The 19,046-nt window shown below is 42.0% G+C and overlaps 1 protein-coding gene across 1 annotated transcript in view; it reads left to right on the forward strand.

Annotated features, from left to right (window-relative positions):
* The first annotated feature begins 977 nt into the window (after window positions 1–977).
* Window positions 978–19,046, forward strand: part of TPD52 (tumor protein D52) — a 120,024-nt gene continuing 101,955 nt past the window's right edge. Inside the window, exon 1 of the mRNA XM_027089790.1 lies at window positions 978–1,059. Coding sequence (XP_026945591.1) covers window positions 1,041–1,059 — 19 coding nt within the window. The 5' untranslated portion in view covers window positions 978–1,040. The remainder of the gene's footprint in view (window positions 1,060–19,046) is intronic.

Consider the following 19,046-nt stretch of genomic DNA (forward strand, 5'->3'; position numbering starts at 1 on the left):
GCCAAGCCAGAGTCTCCACGTAGCACAAAAAGAAGCTTGCCTTATTCGTAGCTGCAGACAGCTTAGGAAACTGGGTTACCACCTTAGAACTATGTGGTAATGAAAGTGACTTCACGTAAGATGAGAAACTGCAGAACACTTTGGAAATAGAGTGCTAATGCTAATCACGAGAAGTGTTATTACAGGAACTTCAAACTGTCCGTTGATCAATGGACATGAAGCCTCCAATTATATTTTCAAAAGATCCCTGTTGATAATTCTACCCTTTGGTTAACTTAATTCATTTCCAACATTTCATTTAATTCATCTCAGCGTGTTGTCCTTAATCCTGCACTCAAAACAGTCAGATTTTATTACATGAAAATCTTCCTAATTTGCCACCGAAAACCCTGCGCTATTAAAAGACAGGACCACATGGTTTTTCGAGAGATTCTTTGTAATTTTCGCCTCTTGGCTTGCTTCGGACCTAGTTCTGGCAGATAGCATAGGCTATTATTTCGGCAGCAGGAGAACATGAAGAATATAAGGGAAAAAGAGCCACTGGCATGTCGAAAGAACCTTCCTGTTTTTGCCACTCAATAAGTACGCAAGAGTAGGCGCTCGCGGAGGCAAAGAAAGGGAATCTTCAGGATCCCCCGAGGAAACTTCTGATATGATAAATAACTTGAGGGTGGAACGTAAACGCCATCCCGGTCCCCACGCGGCCCCCACGGTGATGCAGAGCCTTCGCCTTCCCCCTCTTCCCTCTTCCCCCGGGCCGAGTTCCTGCCTGAGCTCAGCCTGCCCTCCCCGCCCGCCCTTCCGTCCGTCGGTCCTTCCGTCCGTCCTCCCTCCAGCGCCGACGCGGCGGAGCGCACCAGCCGGCGGGGTCAGGTGATTGGGTGACGCCCCGGCGAAGCGCTCCCCACCGCGCGCGGGCGGCGCCGCCGCGCTCTACGCCTCCGGGGGGAGGGGACTTCCCGGGAGCCGCCGGCGGAGGACGGGAGGAGCGCGGCGGGCGGGCGGGCCGAGCGGGGACTCGCTGCCGGCGGGCGGGAGACATGGATCGTGGCGAGCAAGGTGAGGGCGCGGACGCCACCGGCACGGCGCCTCCGGGATGGGCGCGAGGTCCGGCGCGGCGCTGGGGTCCGAGTCGGGGTCCGGCGCGGCGCGCGGCCTGGCGCCGGAGCAGGTGCAGAGCCTTCGGTGCCTGCGCCGCGAGTTGCATCTCCCGATCCGGATCCGGCGTCCTGGTGGGGCCCTGCTGCAGGGAGCGGCGCTGGCGGCTGGAGAGGGCGGATGGGGCGCGCGTGTGTGTTAGAGAGAGACGAAGCAGAAAGAAAAAGAGAGAGAAGGTTCTGGGAGGCGGCGGAGGGCTGGCGCCAGGCTTACCGAGCCGGGGCTGCAGATCGAGATGCGCTTTGGTGGAAAACAGTACCCAGGGAGTCCTGTTCAGCTCGCTCTTGTGACCGGTGGAAACTGAGGGACTGAGGACAGTGGGTTGTTTCGCCCCGCAAGATGGGCACGTGAAGTCCTCCCCACCCGCATGTGAAGACTTTCTGCCCTCTTCTCCTTAACGTGGTTAGGATTTTGGGTGGCGTTTGAGCCCCTGGCGATGGCTTTGGATGCAAACATTTAACATCCCCCAATTGTGGAGTAGTGGCTACGGGTTTATTTGCAGGCGGGGAATTTTTCATAGCAAGGGTCCTCTTTTACCCATCAAGGTGAAACCCCCCAACACAAAATCCCTAATCTGATTACTCTAGCTTTGGATGCACTTGTTTTTGAATATAGTGTATTAAGTGAAATTGCCTCCAGTTCAGTCATTGTTTAAGAGAGATGTGGCAGTAGTATGGCAAGGTTTTCGGATTTAAACATTGCCACATCCTAGAGATCTTTGCTGATAATAACCCACTAACAGTAACCACAGATTCGTGGCACGCTTTTAAAAAGGTATATAAACGCTAAAAGAAAAAAAAAAGAGTAACGATATTAAGGTAAATTTTAGGAAGTGGGGCATAGGAATTATTCCTATTTTGAGTTCTAATACAACAGTTTTCATTAATTTTTTTTTTACCCTCCAGTATTTACTTTCATGCATGTGAGTTTTTGTTGAAATAAAACCATATTCCATATATACTATTTTGTGTTTTACTTCTGATAAGTTGTAAGATAGAATCTTTGGAGCCTTCCAACCCTTCCTTTCTCCCCACCCCTCAAATTAATCTCACACCTGACATCTGAGTGTGTATATTATAAACATTTTATACAATATATTTTTTTAACTGTCAGTTCTTTTCTTTTTTAACATCATTATTGGAGTATAATTGCTTCACAATGTTGTGGTAGTTTCCGCTGCACAACAAAGTGAATCAGCCATATGCATACATATATCCCCATATCCCCTCCCTCTTGCATCTCCCTCCCACCCTCCCTATCCCACCCCTCTAGGTGGTCACAAAGCACTGAGCTGATCTCCCTGTGCTATGCAGCTGCTTCCCACTAGCTATACAATATGTAATATATAGTGCATATGTAATACACTATATATACACTTGCACACATATTATCTAGATTTTATACGTCTTGAGGTTAGAAGCATATACTTCATCTTTGTCCACGGTTGGGTAGCCTGGTGATTTGCACATGGTAGATATTTAAATGTTTGAGTCAAAAAGCCCCTCACAGGTCTTATATGTATTGTTAGGAGGAGGCCTAGGGGCCACCAAATAAGCCAGCATTTTTTTATCTGGATTTTAATGGGGGCAATGAGGGTGTCAAATATGTGAACGTTTGTATGTCTTACGTTGTCATTTAACATAATGATGTTTTTAGAATACATAACTGTATGTGGTACTTGTCAAAGTGGACAGAGCTGTGTTTGACTCAGGTGAGTGGAGTGACTAATTTTTTTTAGATTTTGTATTCTAGTTTGGCTGGTAAGAGTCACAGCCATTAGTACTTCTGTAATAGTCCAGTTTGCTGATGCACTTCGTGTGTTTTGTTTTTTTAAAACAAACATGGCTGAGTTGGGTTTTTGTTGCTGTGCGTGGGCTTTCTCTAGTTGCGGCGAGCGGGGGCTACTCTTCGTTGTGGTGCATGGGTTTCTCATTGCAGTGGCTTGTCTTGTTACAGAGCACAGGCTGTAGGCACGCAGGCTTCAGTAGTTGTGGCACACGGGCTCAGTAGGTGTGGCTCGCGGGCTCTAGAGTGCAGGCTCAGTAGCTGTGGCACATTGTCTTAGTTGCTCCGTGGCATGTGGGATCTTCCCGGACCAGGGCTCGAACCCGTGTCCCCTGCATTGGCAGGTGGATTCTTAACCACTGCGCCACAAGGGAAGCCCCTTTGTGTGGTTTTTGTAGGACTAGTTTTTTTTTCTGTGTGTGTGTGTGTGTGTGTGTGTGTGTGTGTGTGTGTCTAAGACATATTTAATAAATTTCTTGGTTTATAAGAGGAGTCTTTTTCCGTCTCTAATTTTCAGATGTTTTCTTTGGTCAGGATATTTGTTAGTCATGTCAGTCCTTGCTTTTAATTGTCATTCTTGGACGGCTAGGGAAATCCATCCTCTTAAAGTGGAGAGTCTGGAGACTTGGCTCTAAACGAAAGACGAGCCACCCGCCTGGGCAAGGTCAGCTGACTCACCGCACAGCTTTGCTGTCTTAGAACCACATGGCCTTTCCTTATACTTTTGCTTCCTTCTGCCTGTCTCCTTTGCCTTTTCATCTCTATGTTCCCACAGCACATAGTAGGTGTTCAGAAATGTGTGTTGACTGCCTCAGATGAAAGGGAAAAGTGCCCAAGAGCAAGTATCTTCAGGTTCCTGTAACCTCCGATGTCCCTCTAAGTTGGTCATTTGCTTCCCACTTCCTCCTGTACGTTTTTTCCTCTGTGTTTTAAAGAAGCAGAAATCTGGTTGGGTGGAGAAAGTTACTGATAAGGCTGCATTGAGCGTAGAGGGTAAGTTTACCCGTCAGGTCTTTGAACCGGTAGAGGGGATGGCTCAGTCTTCAGCGATTCCATAGACCCCAGGCTGAGACTGAGAAGGAAGAACCTGCGTTTGTAAACCTGCAGGTTCACCAGCAAAGTACGTTGGCTGAAAGAAGGTTGGCTGTGATCGTCACTTGAATTTGTGATTTTTTTCGAAGTATCTAAAACCAAATCAGAACATTTTAGAATTTGTTTAATTTACTTTTTTGGTATGTGTGGAGTTTCTTGTGTTTGTCCCTTAAAAAAAAAACACCTCTAGATGCAAAATTAAATGCCTTACCTCTTGTCTTAAGTACGCGTCTCTGTTGAATTGTCTCCTTATCCCTTACTTCTTATGAAGTTGTCAAAATCTATCCTTTGCTACTGAGTTTTAACAGAGCTATGAAGTTTTAAAATGAGCAGTTTACCTTTGTTTTCAACCATGTATTCTGAATGCTTTTTAGTATCAGCCTGAGATTCTGTTTTTCCTGTCCTCTACTATACCCAGACTTTGTATACAATACTCTACTTATATTGAGAGCAGTCAACATCAAATGATTTAAAATGTACCGTAAACCACATAGTGCCTCTCAGGAGTTATTACGCGTTCAGCCCAGCAAAGCACACTTAACGTGTGTGCTATTTCCCACTTTGAAAGTGCAGTGCAGCCGGCTAGCTAGAGAAAACATTGTGGAAAATATCTCCTGACTGCCTTTGATGGGGCTGAATAGATAATTGTACTCGAGTACTCTCCTATGTTAGTAATAACTTGTCGTTTAGCACCATCATATTGAAGTGACAGTCACCTAGCCACTAAGCATTTTATCTGTGTTTGAATTAAAACACTACCACCACCAAAGCTTTATATTTTAGTGGGGTGAGGGAAGGCTGCTGGGGCTGAAACAACTGGGGGAGGAGAAAGCTGTAAGAAAACCATGACACAATAATAGGTTACTATAATTTCAGCATGGTAATTATGCCTTAGAAATAACAGAAAGGTAAGGTGTCGCTCATTTACAGGTAACACAAACATAGGGATGCATGGATAACAGTTTTGAGGGTCTGCTCACAAATCTGTGGGTGTGACCCACCCAGGTTCTTGGTGTCTTTGGGCAAGTCTCACTTTCCGTATGGTGCTAATGCCTTTGTTAGCTCCCATTTACTTCCTGCATTTATTTTTATGCAGCAACCTGCCTAGTCCCTAGGGAAAAGCTGAGTGGTAAGAGGGGTTGTGATCCTTCAGAAAGATCTCAAAACCGCAGAATCTGTGTACACAATAAAAACAAATACAATCACACTTCCAAACAAAAAAGAACACCCGAATCTCCTGTACTTCTGTGCTGCTGGTCCTTTTGTTGGAGGCTCACATTATTTTATTTTCCTTGTGGGGTTAATTATTTCTGTTTTAATTGTTGACTGTTGTAAAAATCTCTCTTCTGAGGCTCTTCCAAATTTTATTTAAACTCGCTGGGTACCAGCTGTCCAGAAACCATAATCTTAGCAGTGTTTTTTTTTATTAGAAAAGTGTCCAAGGGATCAAGGGATTTAATGTTTAGTGGAAGTTAACAAAATGTTTAAATTAAAAATACTTCTTCGTAACCGAGAGTAATTGTTCATTTTAGTAAAGTCAGAAAATACATATGGAGAAAAAGAACATAATATTACCTATAATCGTAGTCTGGAAAATCACTGTTAACGTATTGGTTTATATCCATCCATGTATCTATCCTTTTAAACAAATCACAAAATAATCTCCTATTGACTATTTCATCTTATATCTTGCCTCCCCTCCCTTTTTACACTCAGTATATTTTAAAAATACCCTTCTCCAGCATCATTTTGACTAGTGTGACCAGGTAATTAATGCACATGATACAGCGTTCAGAATGACTAAAAGGTTGCAAAATGTAAATCTCCCTTCCACTCCTGTCTCTGAGGCTATTTCCCTTGGGTAGTGATGTCACCATTATTAACAGTTTCTTCTGTATCCATCCAGAGAGATTCTACTTACATAGGTGTACACACATGTATTTAAATACTATATATGTATGTGTGTGTATTATATAAGCTGTAGCACGCAGATTATTTAGCGTCTAACTTCTTTCACTGAAATACAATGTGTATTTTAGAGATCATTGAACATAACGTTATATAGAGCTGTTTCATTTTCAGGGCTATTTGTAGATGTCTATCTGTAGATGTACCATGTTATGTACCATAACAGGTGATGTTTATCTGGTTCCCTATTGATGGACATTTAGGTTTCCCCTAATATTTTGCTATGAAAGCAAAGCTGCAGCAAATAAATCTGTATGCAAGTTATTTGATAAATGTGCCAGTATGTCTGTAGGAAGAATTCTTAGAAGAATGTGACTGTTCAGTTTTGATGTGCTAAATTCCGCTCCATAGAAGTGGTGCCAGTTATTCGCCACCAGCAATGTGTGAGCATCTGCTTCCCTCCATCGTGCGCCCAGGGTGTTGTCACACTTTTTCATCTTTGCTTATCTTGTAGGGGAAAAGGAGTTTCTCAGTATATACTTTATTATATACTTTTCTTAATATGAAGGCGGTCGTACTTCTTTTGATATGTTTGAGATCTAGATTGCATTTTCTGTGACATGTCTGATCATATACTTTGCCAATTTTTCTTTTCTCTTTTTCTTCTTGACTTATAGAATGTAGCCCTCTGTCCATGACATGAATTGCTAATATATTTTTTCCTAGTTTGTCATTCCTTTTTTGACTTTCTGGTGATATTTTCCAAGCAGAAATACTAATTGATGGTGGTTTTTATTTATAGCTTCTGCTCTTGAATCATTCCTAGAAATGCTATTCTCACTTTGAGTTTATGTTTTTATTTTTTACATTTAAATCTTTCATCCATCTGGAGATTATTTTGATTAAAAAATGGGAGTTATAAATCTCAACCGGCTGCCAGCCCCTCAGCTGGCTACTCAATTGTCCAATACCATTCACTGACTAATGGCTCTTTCCTTTACTTATTTGACATAGTACTGTTATCAATACTAAAGTCCTGTATTATTTTCTTTCTCCTTGATCTGTCTGTTCATTCCCAGCAACTAAACGGTTTAAATTATTGTAGCTTCGTAATATGTAAAAATGTCTGGAAGGGCTAGTCTCTCCTGTTCACTCTGTTTTTCTTCTTATTGCTAGAGTTTTTCCTAGCTATTCTTGCCAGATTTTATTTCCAAATGAACATTAGAATCAACTTGTCTGGATGCAAATTCAACAGAAATCCGTTTGGTATAGCTTTCTTCCCTCCCCGTTGCTCTCCCTCTCTACCCCCGTTTCCCTTTCTCTTTCTTTTATTAGACCTTGTTTTTTCCTTTATTGAATGTCCCAGTATATGTTCATCATAGTCGTACTATACATAATATATATATAGCTTTGTATTGTATTTTGGATACTATTAGATAATCAGAATTTTAACATGTCATTTAAAAAAGTATCTCCAAACTACCTTTTTTGATGACTGTACCCTTTCAGCATTTGATGTTTATTTAACTGTTTCTTTGCTGGAATATAGATTGCTTTTCATTTTAGCTATTATAATACTTTAAAGAGAAATTGTTTTAAGGTAAACTTCCTGAGACAGGACAAAGGATGTCAGTATGTTTAGGCCTTTCATGCCTGTTGCTAAATCGCTTTCTGGAAAACATAATTGTTACTGCTTTTTTTATTGTAGTGAAAAATGCATGACATAAAATACATTATCTTAGCTATATTTAAGTGTACAGGAGAGTGTTGTTAACTATATGTACCTTATTGTATAAGAAATCTCTAGAACTTTTTCATTTTGATGACTGAAACCATGCACCCATTGAGCAACACACATTTCTCTCTCCACACAGCCCCTGGTAACCACCATTTTCTTTTCTGTTTCTATGAGTTTGATTACTTCACCTACATCATTAAAGTGGAATCATGCAGTATTTGTCTTTTTGTGACTGACTTATTTCGCTTAGCATAGTGTCTTCAAGATTCATCCATGTTGTTGCATATTGTGGGATTTCTATCTTTTTAGAGGTTGTATAATTTTCCAGTATATATGTATGCCCCATTCTCTTTATCATACTTTATTTTCTTTATTCATTCTTCAGTGGGCATTCAGAGGTTGCTTCCACCTTTTGGCTTTTGTGGGCATGGGTGTACAAATACTCTTTGAGTCCTGTTTTCCATTCTTTTGGATATATACTGTAGGAAAGGAAAATTTATTTCCCCTACCCTTCTTGGTTCTTTGGCTGGTCTGATAATCAAATTAACGTAGGACAGATTAACAGGTGAAAAACAAATTTAGTTACATATGTGCGGGGATTTTACAAGAATATGAGACCCACAGGCATTCAGGGAATTGAGACTTATATGACATTCTGTGTTATGGAGAAGGGGGTAGGGTTCTGGGTCTTCAAAGAGAAGGAAGACGATCACAGGAAGATGGGAAGAGCAAAGGTTTGGTAAACAGATGTTTGCCATGCCACGCAGGACAGTGGGATCCAGGGAGGACTTTGATCTCTAGGCCCAGTTGAGCTACCCCCAGCTCAACACCTCACCTGTGCTCTTTGTAATTATCTCTTGTGATAGTTCCCTTCCTGGACTAGACCCTCTGTCTAAATCCTTTTAGGCAGGTAAGGCAGAGGTAAAAGTTTTTCCTGAATCTGCTGGGTCTTGAATGCCTTCAGCTCAAAATAGTCCACATGCCAGAGTGGTATATTTGAGGGAGACTTGTTCTGAACCCCTTCAATACCCAGAAATAAAATGACTGGTATATATGGTAGTTCTATTTCTAGGTTTGTTTTTTTTTTTCTTTTTGCAAACTTCTATACTGTTTTCCATAGTGGCTGAATGGCTATACCATATTACATTCCTACCAACAGTTATTTTAAAGGGAAATGGGAAGGTTGTAGGGGCCATAAAACTGAAGAGAGAGGGAGCCTGCATGGGTTCTAATTTTTCCACATCCTCAGCTACACTTTTTATTTTCTCGTTTTGATACAATTGGTCTGAGATAATATCTCATCGTGGTTAGGATTTGCATTTTCCTGATGATTAGTGATGTCGAGCAGCTTTTCATGTGCTTGTTGGCCATCTGTATGTCTTCTTTGGAGAAATGTCTATTCAAGTCCTTTGCCCATTTTATGTTTGGATTATTATTAATATTTTCGTCAAGTTGTAGGAGTTGTTTATGTGTTGTGGATACTTAGCCCTCATGAGATATATGGTTTGCAGATGTTTTTCTCCCATTCTGTAAATTGCCTTTTCACTCTCGGTTGTTTCCTTTTCTGCAAGATGTCATTGCCCTTTAAAAAAAAAAAAAAAAAAAGAATTATAAAGCTTATAGGTAAAAAAATGCCATCTCTTTTCATTTAAAATTCTTCCACTTGCTAGAAGGGCTGTAGATGATATTAGCCGTTTGTGTTCTCCTTTTGAGATTGTTTGCTCCTTCATTTTACAATTGGGATCTTAGTGCCTTCTTTGACCCTCACCCCGCTCCCCTGTTCACATTAAACCTTTGTGTTTTGTGGCAAGTATTTATTTTTTTCTATTTTTATTTTGGTTATGTTGAATCTTTTATGTTATTTTTACTAAGAAAAGACATTATTAAGAGCAGATATTTTCTCGGTGACAGTCTATAGAGTAAGTTGCGTGGCTCTGAGTTGCTTTCAGTACTTCCTTCTCTGTGTCTCTGTGTCTTCTGAGCTTTTGTAATCAATACTAAAAGTCGTGGTTTTAGGCAAGACTAGTAATTTACATGCCTTGGCTTATGGGCGTGGTGAATGTGTTTCATGTTACAGCTATGCAAATGTAAATGTCAGTTTAAACGTGATGTAAGACATGACCTTATAAAGTTTCAGATTGAGAATAAACAGGATTCAACTTCACCCATTGTATTTTGAGCTTTGCTGGAGGCATTGTGGTGTGGAAAAGGAGCTTATGGTGCAATCAGTAGGGCTGTAGGAATAAAGATAGTTGTTTATCCACCCCACTCGGATCTGTACTTGGCTAGAAATGAAGTGTCAGTAGGAGAAAGTTCTTACGTTCGTATTCCCGGCTCTCAGTTGAGTGTGTGTGTAGTAGGTACTCCATAAATATTTGTCCTATTGCACATACATTCATTAGAAAGATTTCTAACCTATATAAAATCAGATGGGATTAGATTGAAAAGGTTAAGAATTAAGGAAAGTTAATTGTTTGGCAGGGAGACAAGAATACATGTTCCAAATGTGCTTATAGTTTTATATATAATCACTGAAAATCTGGTCTGTAAATAGAAACCAAACTGGTACTTTACTTCCCAAGTATATATGTAAGAGTGCGTGTGTATACATTTACAGATAGAGGAGGAGACAGTGCTGATTAAATTTTTGTTCTCCAAAGGATGTTGGATGTAGTGCTCAGTAAATACTTTCATAAATGTTTTCTATACTGTTTTATTGAGGGTAGTTATTTGATGCTAATGTATCCTGAACTTAGGAGGCAAGGATGGTGTCAATACATTTTAGAAGTTTTCTTTGAATGCAGTTGAGAAGGGTAATGGGGTTGCTGACAGTGGTGGAAAGGGTTTGCTACTAGTTAACCAGAAGACAAATTATGTAAAGAGGGAAAAATGCAAACATTTTGGCTGGCTGGGGCATTTTAGCAAAGAGGTGACCAACTTTCCATTTTGGTATATACTGAGTGTATCACTTCCAGTATATCACTTTATTAGTAATCAGAATGGTGATGATGGTGATTCCATCTGGTTTTTGCAGAACTCTTTCTAATTTTTCTTCATATTATTCCATTTCCGTCTTTCAGTGCTGCAGGGTGGTAGAACGGGTATCATTTCCATTTCACACATGAGGAACCAGAAGCTGAGTGATCATGACCTCCCCATTCTTACTCTACTAGATGTGGAGAGTTTTACAAAAACTTGGTCGCACACCTGTTGCCTCTAAGAGAGTAACCTAGTGGCCAAGAACAATTTAAACTACATTTGCAAACAGTTTAAAGGGCTGGGAACACTAAGTACTTTTTAGAAATGTTTCCTTCCAACTAATTAAAACAAAATTGGAATCTGAAGGGACACCACTTCAGGTCCTGCATTATAATGACCTAAGTTTTCCAACTGGGGTTTTACTGGGTCACATTTAGTAACACCACTACTACCACTAATGCCAGCAACAACAACATCTGCTGGGTGTTTTCTATATACTAGGTCTGTTCTAAATGCTTTTTTTTTTCATTTTGAAAATTTTTGTAACAAACCTGTGAGCCACACTCATAATATCCTTGCTTTACAACTGAAGAAACAAAATGTGAAAGAATGAAGTAATGGGACTTCCCTGGTGGTGCAGTGGTTAAGAATTGGCCTGCCAATGCAGGGGACACAGGCTCAAGCCCCGGTCCAGGAAGATCCCACATGCCGCGGAGCAGCTAAGCCCGTGCGCCATAACTACTGAGCCTGCGCTCTAGAGCCCACGAGCCACAACTACTGAGCCCACGAGCCACAACTACTGAAGCCCGCGTGCCTAGAGCCTGTGCTCTGCAACAAGAGAAGCCACCGCAATGAGAAACCTGAGCACCGCAGCGAAGAGTAGCCCCCGCTCAATACAATTAGAGAAAGCCAGCCTGCAGCAACAAAGACCCAACACAGCCATAAATAAATAAATAAATAAATTTACTTATTTAAAAAAAAAAGAATGAAGTAATAACTTCTCCAAAGGCACATAGCTTGATGCAGACAGAGCTGGGTTTTAAATCTGAAATATTTGGCCATATAGTTCATGTCCTTATGCAACATATTATACTACCTAAAAGTTCTATATCATGTCCCTTTTCCTTTCAGAGGTGTTCAAAAGGGTGCCACGCTATGGTAGCTACCATGGGAAGGGCGCAGTAGGACTTGTGTCTACACCAGACTATGGCCATGTGTCTGTCCTCGTGCACCAGAACTCATTGTAAATGTTCAGGGCAAAGAATGCTGGACCTGAAGTTATGTCTGGGTTCAAAATTTGGCTTCATCACTTTTTGGTGATGAGACATCGGATCAGTCACTCAGCCTCTTTGAGGCTGATAATACCTCAACTGTTTGCGAAAATTGAGTAAAAATCTGTGACTAGCACTGGGGTTCAATAGATACTGATTCTGAAATGGAATGTGAGCATTTCTGTAAAATGCTAATTCAGTGATTCCCCATTCAAATTAAACATTTCGTTTATTTATAGACAATTATGATATGATGCCTGCCCTCAGGCTTATAGACCAGGCTGAAGAAACACACAGAGAACTTGGTCACTGTAGTCAAGTGGAGGTTGTAAGGGCTGCATGACAGGCTGAGGAGAAAGTGAGCAACTCTGACTGGTCATCAGGAGAGGGGTCTCATAGCAGGTGACCTTTGAACTTGGACTTGAAGGCTAAGTAGGTGAGAGAAGGAAGGGTGAGGAAGGGAATTTGGGAAGAAGGTTCAGAGGCGTGAAAGGGCTGGTGATCCTCAGATGTTCCTTGTGGCTGGAGTTCTAGGTGGTCGCTAGGGGTGTGTGAGCACTCTTGTGCACTGGGATCAGGAATCAGGACTCTGTTCTGATAGGCAGGTGGTAGGTGGGTGGGAGTTTAGTTTTAGAATAGCATTTTGCCAGCTGCATAGAAGGTACTAGCAAAGCAGGCAGGGGGTATCACTGTGTTCCACGCCAGAGGTGATGGTGCTGGATTCCCGAGGGATCTTTGGTAGAACAAGTCAGATGTGAGGGGAGAGGATCTGAGGATAGGAAAGAACAGACAAGGGCTTTCAGATCACATGGAAAACAGGAAAGAGAGCAGAGGCAGGCAGAAGGAAGGGAATTCCATTTGGAGTGTGTTACATCTGAGGTCTGTTCTGTTTATCCAAAGCTGCATAACAGATCACCCCAAAACCTAGTGGTTTAAAGCCATAGCATTTTTTGTATGGTCACAGATCTGTAATTTGAGCAGGGCTTGATGGGGACAACTTGTCTCTGCTCCACTCAGCTCAGCTGGGAGGCTTGCAGCATGAGGCTGGGCTCATCCGAAGGCTCACTCACTGACACGAAGGTGGCTGTACTGGGGAGATGCCAGCGGCTGGGGCTCCTCGGGCACCTGACTCAATCCCCATGGTCTCCGGTGAAAACAGCATGACCTGTTTGAGGATGGTGATTTGCTTGCCTGTGTTGAGTACTGTTTTTAGCTGGAGACCATGTTCTTGACCCAGCAGCATACAGCCTCAGTGTGCCTGGGCTTCTTATGTGTTACCCCAGGGCCCCCAACCTGTGGGTCCTAAGAGAGAGGCAGGCAGAGGCTGTGTCTTTGCGTGACCTAGCCTTGAAGTCACGTGGCATCACTTCCTCCTCATTCTGTTAGAAATGCGTCACAAAGACTGGCCGAGATTCAAGGAGAGGGGAATTAGACTCCACTTTTGGTGAGAAGAGTGTGCACACGACAAATGTGTGCACATGTTTTAAAACCACCACCAGGTCCTTGTGGGATGCTGGTGTGGATGGGTTCATGGGTGAACTATGGATCTTGAAGAGAAGGATCTGGGACAACCTAAATGTCCATTGACAGAGGAATGGATAAAGAAGATGTGGTACATATATACAGTGGAATACTACTCGGCCGTAAAAAAGAATGAAATAGTGCCATTTGCAGCAACATGGATACAACTAGAGATTTCCATACTAAGTGAAGTAAGTCAGAGAAAGACAAATATCATATGATGTCACTTATATGTGGAATCTAAAATATGGCACAAATGAACCTATCTATGAGACAGAAACAATCATGGACATAGAGAACAGACTTGTGGTTGCCAAGGGGGAGGGAGGGGAAGGAGAGGGATGGACTGGGAGTTTGGGGTTGGTAGATGCAAACTATTACGTTTAGAAAGGATAAACAACAGGGTCCTATTGTATAGCACAGGGAACTATATTCAATATCCTGTGATAAACCGTAACGGAAAAGAACAGAAAAAAAGAATGTCTCTGTGTGTATAACTGAGTCACTTTGCTGTACAGCTGAGATTGCCACAACATGGTAAATCAACTACACTTTAATAACAAAAATTAAAAAAAAAAAAAGAAGGAACTGGGCAGGAGAGCAAGGTTTGGGAGACATGTGATCATTTGAAGCTATTAACTATTAGCATATTACTTACATATTAGCACATGTGATATTTGAAGCTATTAAGTTGCTGAGACAGCCCAGGAACAAAAGTAGAACAGAACATGGAATCTGAAGATTTCAGGGCAGGGAGAGGAAGGTACAGGAATAGGGAGTTTAACTTTCAAAGGCCCTGGAGAGGCCAGGTAGATCGAGGGGGGACAGTAGATATTGGCTTTGGTGTTAAGGACCAGTCATGGATAATGCTGAGAGATTCAAGCTCCAAGGGTTGGGAGGGGGTTGAGGAGAATGGAGAGGGCAGAACCCATGGATGTGGGGCCTGTGAGAATGGTCAAATGTGGTTTAAAAAAAAAAAACAACCCACAAATTGACAGACTGCTCTTTCAAGAAGCAAGGTGGTTTTGTTGTTGTTGTTGTTTTTTGCGGTACGCGGGCCTCTCACTGTTGTGGCCTCTCCCATTGCGGAGCACAGGCTCCAGACGCGCAGGCTCAGCGGCCATGGCTCACGGGCCCAGCCGCTCCGTGGCATGTGGGATCTTCCCAGACCGGGGCACGAACCCGTGTCCCCTGCATCGGCAGGTGGACTCTCAACCACTGCGCCACCAGGGAAGCCCCAAGGTGGTGTTTTAAAGGGAAATTTGGATTACATCGGTGATTTGCTTGCCTGCACTGAGCGTTGGTTTTTGTTTTCATGCGCAGAGAGGATGCTTGTTTGACCTCTGTGCATGTTTGTAAAATGAGAGAAGAAAGCGAGGCAAGGGAGAATAACTGGATTTGCTATTCCTGTATATGTCACTGGTTTTAGTTAAGATGCTTTTAATGCGAAATGTATTTTAATAGTCCTGTCCTAGAGTTTGACCTTCAAGGCGCTCAAGTCTGTAAGCAGTCATTCACTTTAATGTGTAAGAGCCTTGCGGAGATAAGTATTTATTAAATACCTGCAAAACGAACGCATTATACATCCTCTGGGTGGTATGAGAGCCAGAGAAGCAATTTAGCCTCGAGGTGACATTATAGCCAAATCATAGTAAAGCTGTGATGTTTTTCTAAACCAGTGATTTCTCAGGGCAAACCTGAATTGTGAGCCCCCGCTTTTCATCGTGGAACGTGTCGGCTGCGGGGCTGATTTATGCAGCGTCTGAATTTGTCAAACAGCCTCTTGAGAGATGATTTTCCCTCCAGAGAGGCTGTACCCGCACTGGAAAGTCAGCCAGCTGTTCTCCTTGGGTCGCGGTTGACCTTTCAGTCGGTTCTCCTGGTGGTTTTTCAGTGGGTGGCTGCTGTTCATTGCTTCAGGAATTCAATGAAGATTTTGACTAACAGTAAAGATAACATGACAGCTTTCTCTTGGTTTAGGGGCTTTTATTTTTCCCAGAATTACAATCTCTTCCCAAACTTCCTTCCTCTTTTTAGCCCTGAGAAGAGACTCCAGTCCTGGGAGCCTTGCTGCCCTGCAGGTGGCCTCTGACTGGGGCTGTGGTCACTACCCATGAAGGTCTGATGACATTGTCCTAGTCTGATTATTCTCTTCACAATGGCAACTGTAGCTGTTAAATTTGAAATGCAGTGACCTCTGATGTAACGACCAACTTTTCAAAGTATACTAGGTCCCCAGTGTTCATGGCATCATTACTTACAATTGGCAAGGTATGGAAGCAACCGAAGTGTCCATCAGCAGATGAATGGGTAAAGAAGATGGGTATATATACAATGGAATGCTACTCAGCCATAAAAAAGAATGAAAATTTGCCATTTGTAGCAACATGGATGGACTTGGAGGGCATTATGCTAAGTGAAATAAGACAGACAGAGAAAGACATATGTATGATATCAATTATATGTGGAATCTAAAAAATACAACAAACTAGTGAGTAAAGCAAGAAAGAAGCAGACTCACAGATATAGAGAACAAACTAGTGGTTACCACTGGGGAGAGGGAATAGAAGAAAGGCAATGCAGGGATAAGGGAAAAGAAGGTTATTATGGGATTATATGAAGTCATATGTGTGAAGCTTTTGAAAGTTGTAAAGCACTATAGAATTTAAAGAATCTTTCATTCAATATAAAAAACAAAGGAGCAGAGTGCACTAGGTCGCTTTGATAATTCCCTAAAATCCAAAGTGATGCATAAACCTCAGATCCCATGTCAGTCTGTCCATTCCCCTCAGTTCGGGTGTGTGCACGGTGGTTTCTTTCAGTTTTCTGTTGTCCATCTTTGCTTTTCCCTTCTCCTTCCCTTAGCCTTTCTCTCGTTTCCCGTCCTTTTACTGCACCTAATTTCCACTTTCTTCTTTCTCTTTTTAATCTTTTCCCATTTGGGGACATAAAATGGAACTCAGGAGTTTTGTTGCTTTTGTTCTTTTTGTTTTGCTTTTACTTAAGGGATTTCATGGATTTATTCAATATGTTTTGTGTTTCCTATTAGTATTAATTTCTTTTCCTTTAGGAATAAAAAAACCCCCTGAAAAGAGGTTTCCTAGTTTGTTCATTTATTATTAATTTCATTGCTATTGTGAAGCTAATTTAGGTCTCTCTCCCTCCCCCCCCCCTTTTTGGTGTGTGTATAATGATTCAAAGCTTAGAAAAAAATATTTCAAGTTATTAATTGGGAATTTTCAAAAATTATACCGTAATGGTTGAACTATTTGGGTTTCTCTGTGTGAATTCTGGGCAAAGGTAGAAACACTTGGAGGCCATATCATTTTTAAAACTTATTAGCACCCCTATGTTCATAGCAGTACTCTTCACAATAGCCAAGACATGGAAACAACCTAAATGTCCATTGACAGATGAATGGGTAAAGAAGATGTGGTATATATACACAATGGAATATTACTCAGCCATAAAAAAGAATGAAATAATGCCCTTTACAGCAACATGGATGGACCTAGAAATTATCATACTAAGTGAAGTAAGAGAAAGACAGAAATCATGTGATTATCACTTATATGTGAAATCTAGAATATGACACAAATGAACTTATCCATGAAACAGAAACAGACTCACAGACATAGAGGACAAACTTATGGTTACCAAAGAGGAAAGGGGGTGAGGGAGGGATAAATTAGGAGTTTGGGATTAGCAGATGCAAACTATTACATATAGGATAGATAAACAACAAGGTCCTGTTGTATAAGCACAGGGAACTATATTCAATATCCTGTGATTAACCATAACGGAAAAGAATATGAAAAAGAATATATATATATATATATATATATATATGTATAACTGAATAACTTTGCTGTATAGCAGAAAATAACACAACATTGTAAATCAACTATACTTCAATAAAATAAATTTAAAAAAATAAAGGAATTGAGGGAAGTGTTAGTTGCAGTTCTAATCAGGTGCCATCCCAGGATGTGGACCTTTGTCGTACTGTCACTTCTACCTCGGACTCTGGGCACGTTGGCAACCAACAGATGCTCCAGCTTCCTGAGCTGAGGGAGAGGTTGCTGGATGGGTGGCCCCTTCCACCTGGGCTCCTGGTACTGTCACCGGCACTTGCCTGGGGAGAGCATCAGGAATCCCCCCTGCTGACTCTCCTCCTGACCAAGATGCCTGTCTGCTCAGCCACCCTTTTGCTTTTCAATTTTATTTATTTATTGAATTTATTTTTGGCTGTGTTGGGTCTTCGTTGCTGCGCGCGGGCTTTTTCTAGTTGTGGTGAGCAGGGGCTACTCTTCGTTGTGGTGCCCGGGCTTCTCATTGCGGTGGCTTCTCTTGTTGTGGAGCACGGGCTCTAGGCACTCGGGCTTCAGTAGTTGTGGCACGTGGGCTTCAGTAGTTGTGGCTCTCGGGCTCTAGAGTGCAGGCTCAGTAGTTGTGGCTCACGGGCTTAATTGCTCCGCGGCATATGGGATCTTCCCGGACCAGGGCTCAAACCCGTGTCCCCCGCATTGGCAGGTGGATTCTCAACCACTGCGCCACCAGGGAAGTCCCCTCACCCTTTTGCTTTTGACAGTGAAATGCCATTGGGGGGATTTTTTTTATGTGTGTTCATTTTCTCACTAATACCGGTACATCGCACCCATAGTTGCCACACTGAACAAGAGAAAAATGTTGTTGTGTCCTTCTCAGTGTGTCCAGCCACAGAGAGCATGGCAGTTCTGCTTGTCTTTTCTTTAGAGTTTGGAAAAGGTGAATGCAAGGGTGCAGAGGGCAAGCTGGGGATGGTTTTGGTCTTTCAGCTTTGGAAAATTTTGAAATTCTTAGTTCTTTTTAACCAGTACTGTGTGCAAAAAAAAGGGAATTTTATGTGGTGGTGGTGCTAAGACATTTATTCGGTGCATCCTGGGTCCTGGCTCCAGCCAAGCAGTGGTGGGCAGCGAATGCCTTAGCTGACACTCGCATCAGCTCTGGGCAGATGTCCTCTTTCCCTTCCATTTTCCTGATGAAGGGGTTTGACGTGTAGGGGGCTTAAAGAGCTCCCTAAGATCGTGTAGTTTATCTGCAGTTTTTACCTCCTCTCAATCACGTAGAGAGATCTTATTTTAAGTGAATTTGTTATAGACATAGATTTACCTCAATGGAGCTGATTTACTTAATAATACCGAGTCTCAAATGTAAGGAATCTTGCCTGTGAATCATTGTGGGAACCACGGATGAGTGAAATGTTTTGATGCCCGTATGGCAAAATCCTTGGGACGGCAAATCAAATGCAGTCTCGAGATGGCTGTTGTGGACAGAAGGCTTTTGTTTTTGCTTTTTGGAAGCAACTATGGCCATCGTTAACTTCCTTCAGTTACTGGGCATTGTGTCGCTAAAGCAGCTGCACTTAACATATTTAGTATTTTTATATGCTTGCAGTAATTCTTTATCATTTTGGGGAGCATAGGTTAAACATAATTTTAGTGGAGAAGAGTGTAGAAAAGCAAAGCAATAAAACATTTCTTTTTCAAAGATATTACATAATTATAGACTGTAATAAAACATTCCTTTTAATAAAGAACCTAGTGATCCCTATA

The sequence above is a fragment of the Aethalodelphis obliquidens genome, unplaced genomic scaffold (assembly GCF_003676395.1).
Source record: "Aethalodelphis obliquidens isolate GAN/ISIS:26980383/991018 unplaced genomic scaffold, ASM367639v1 scaffold68, whole genome shotgun sequence".
Taxonomy (NCBI): Eukaryota; Metazoa; Chordata; class Mammalia; order Artiodactyla; family Delphinidae; genus Aethalodelphis; species Aethalodelphis obliquidens.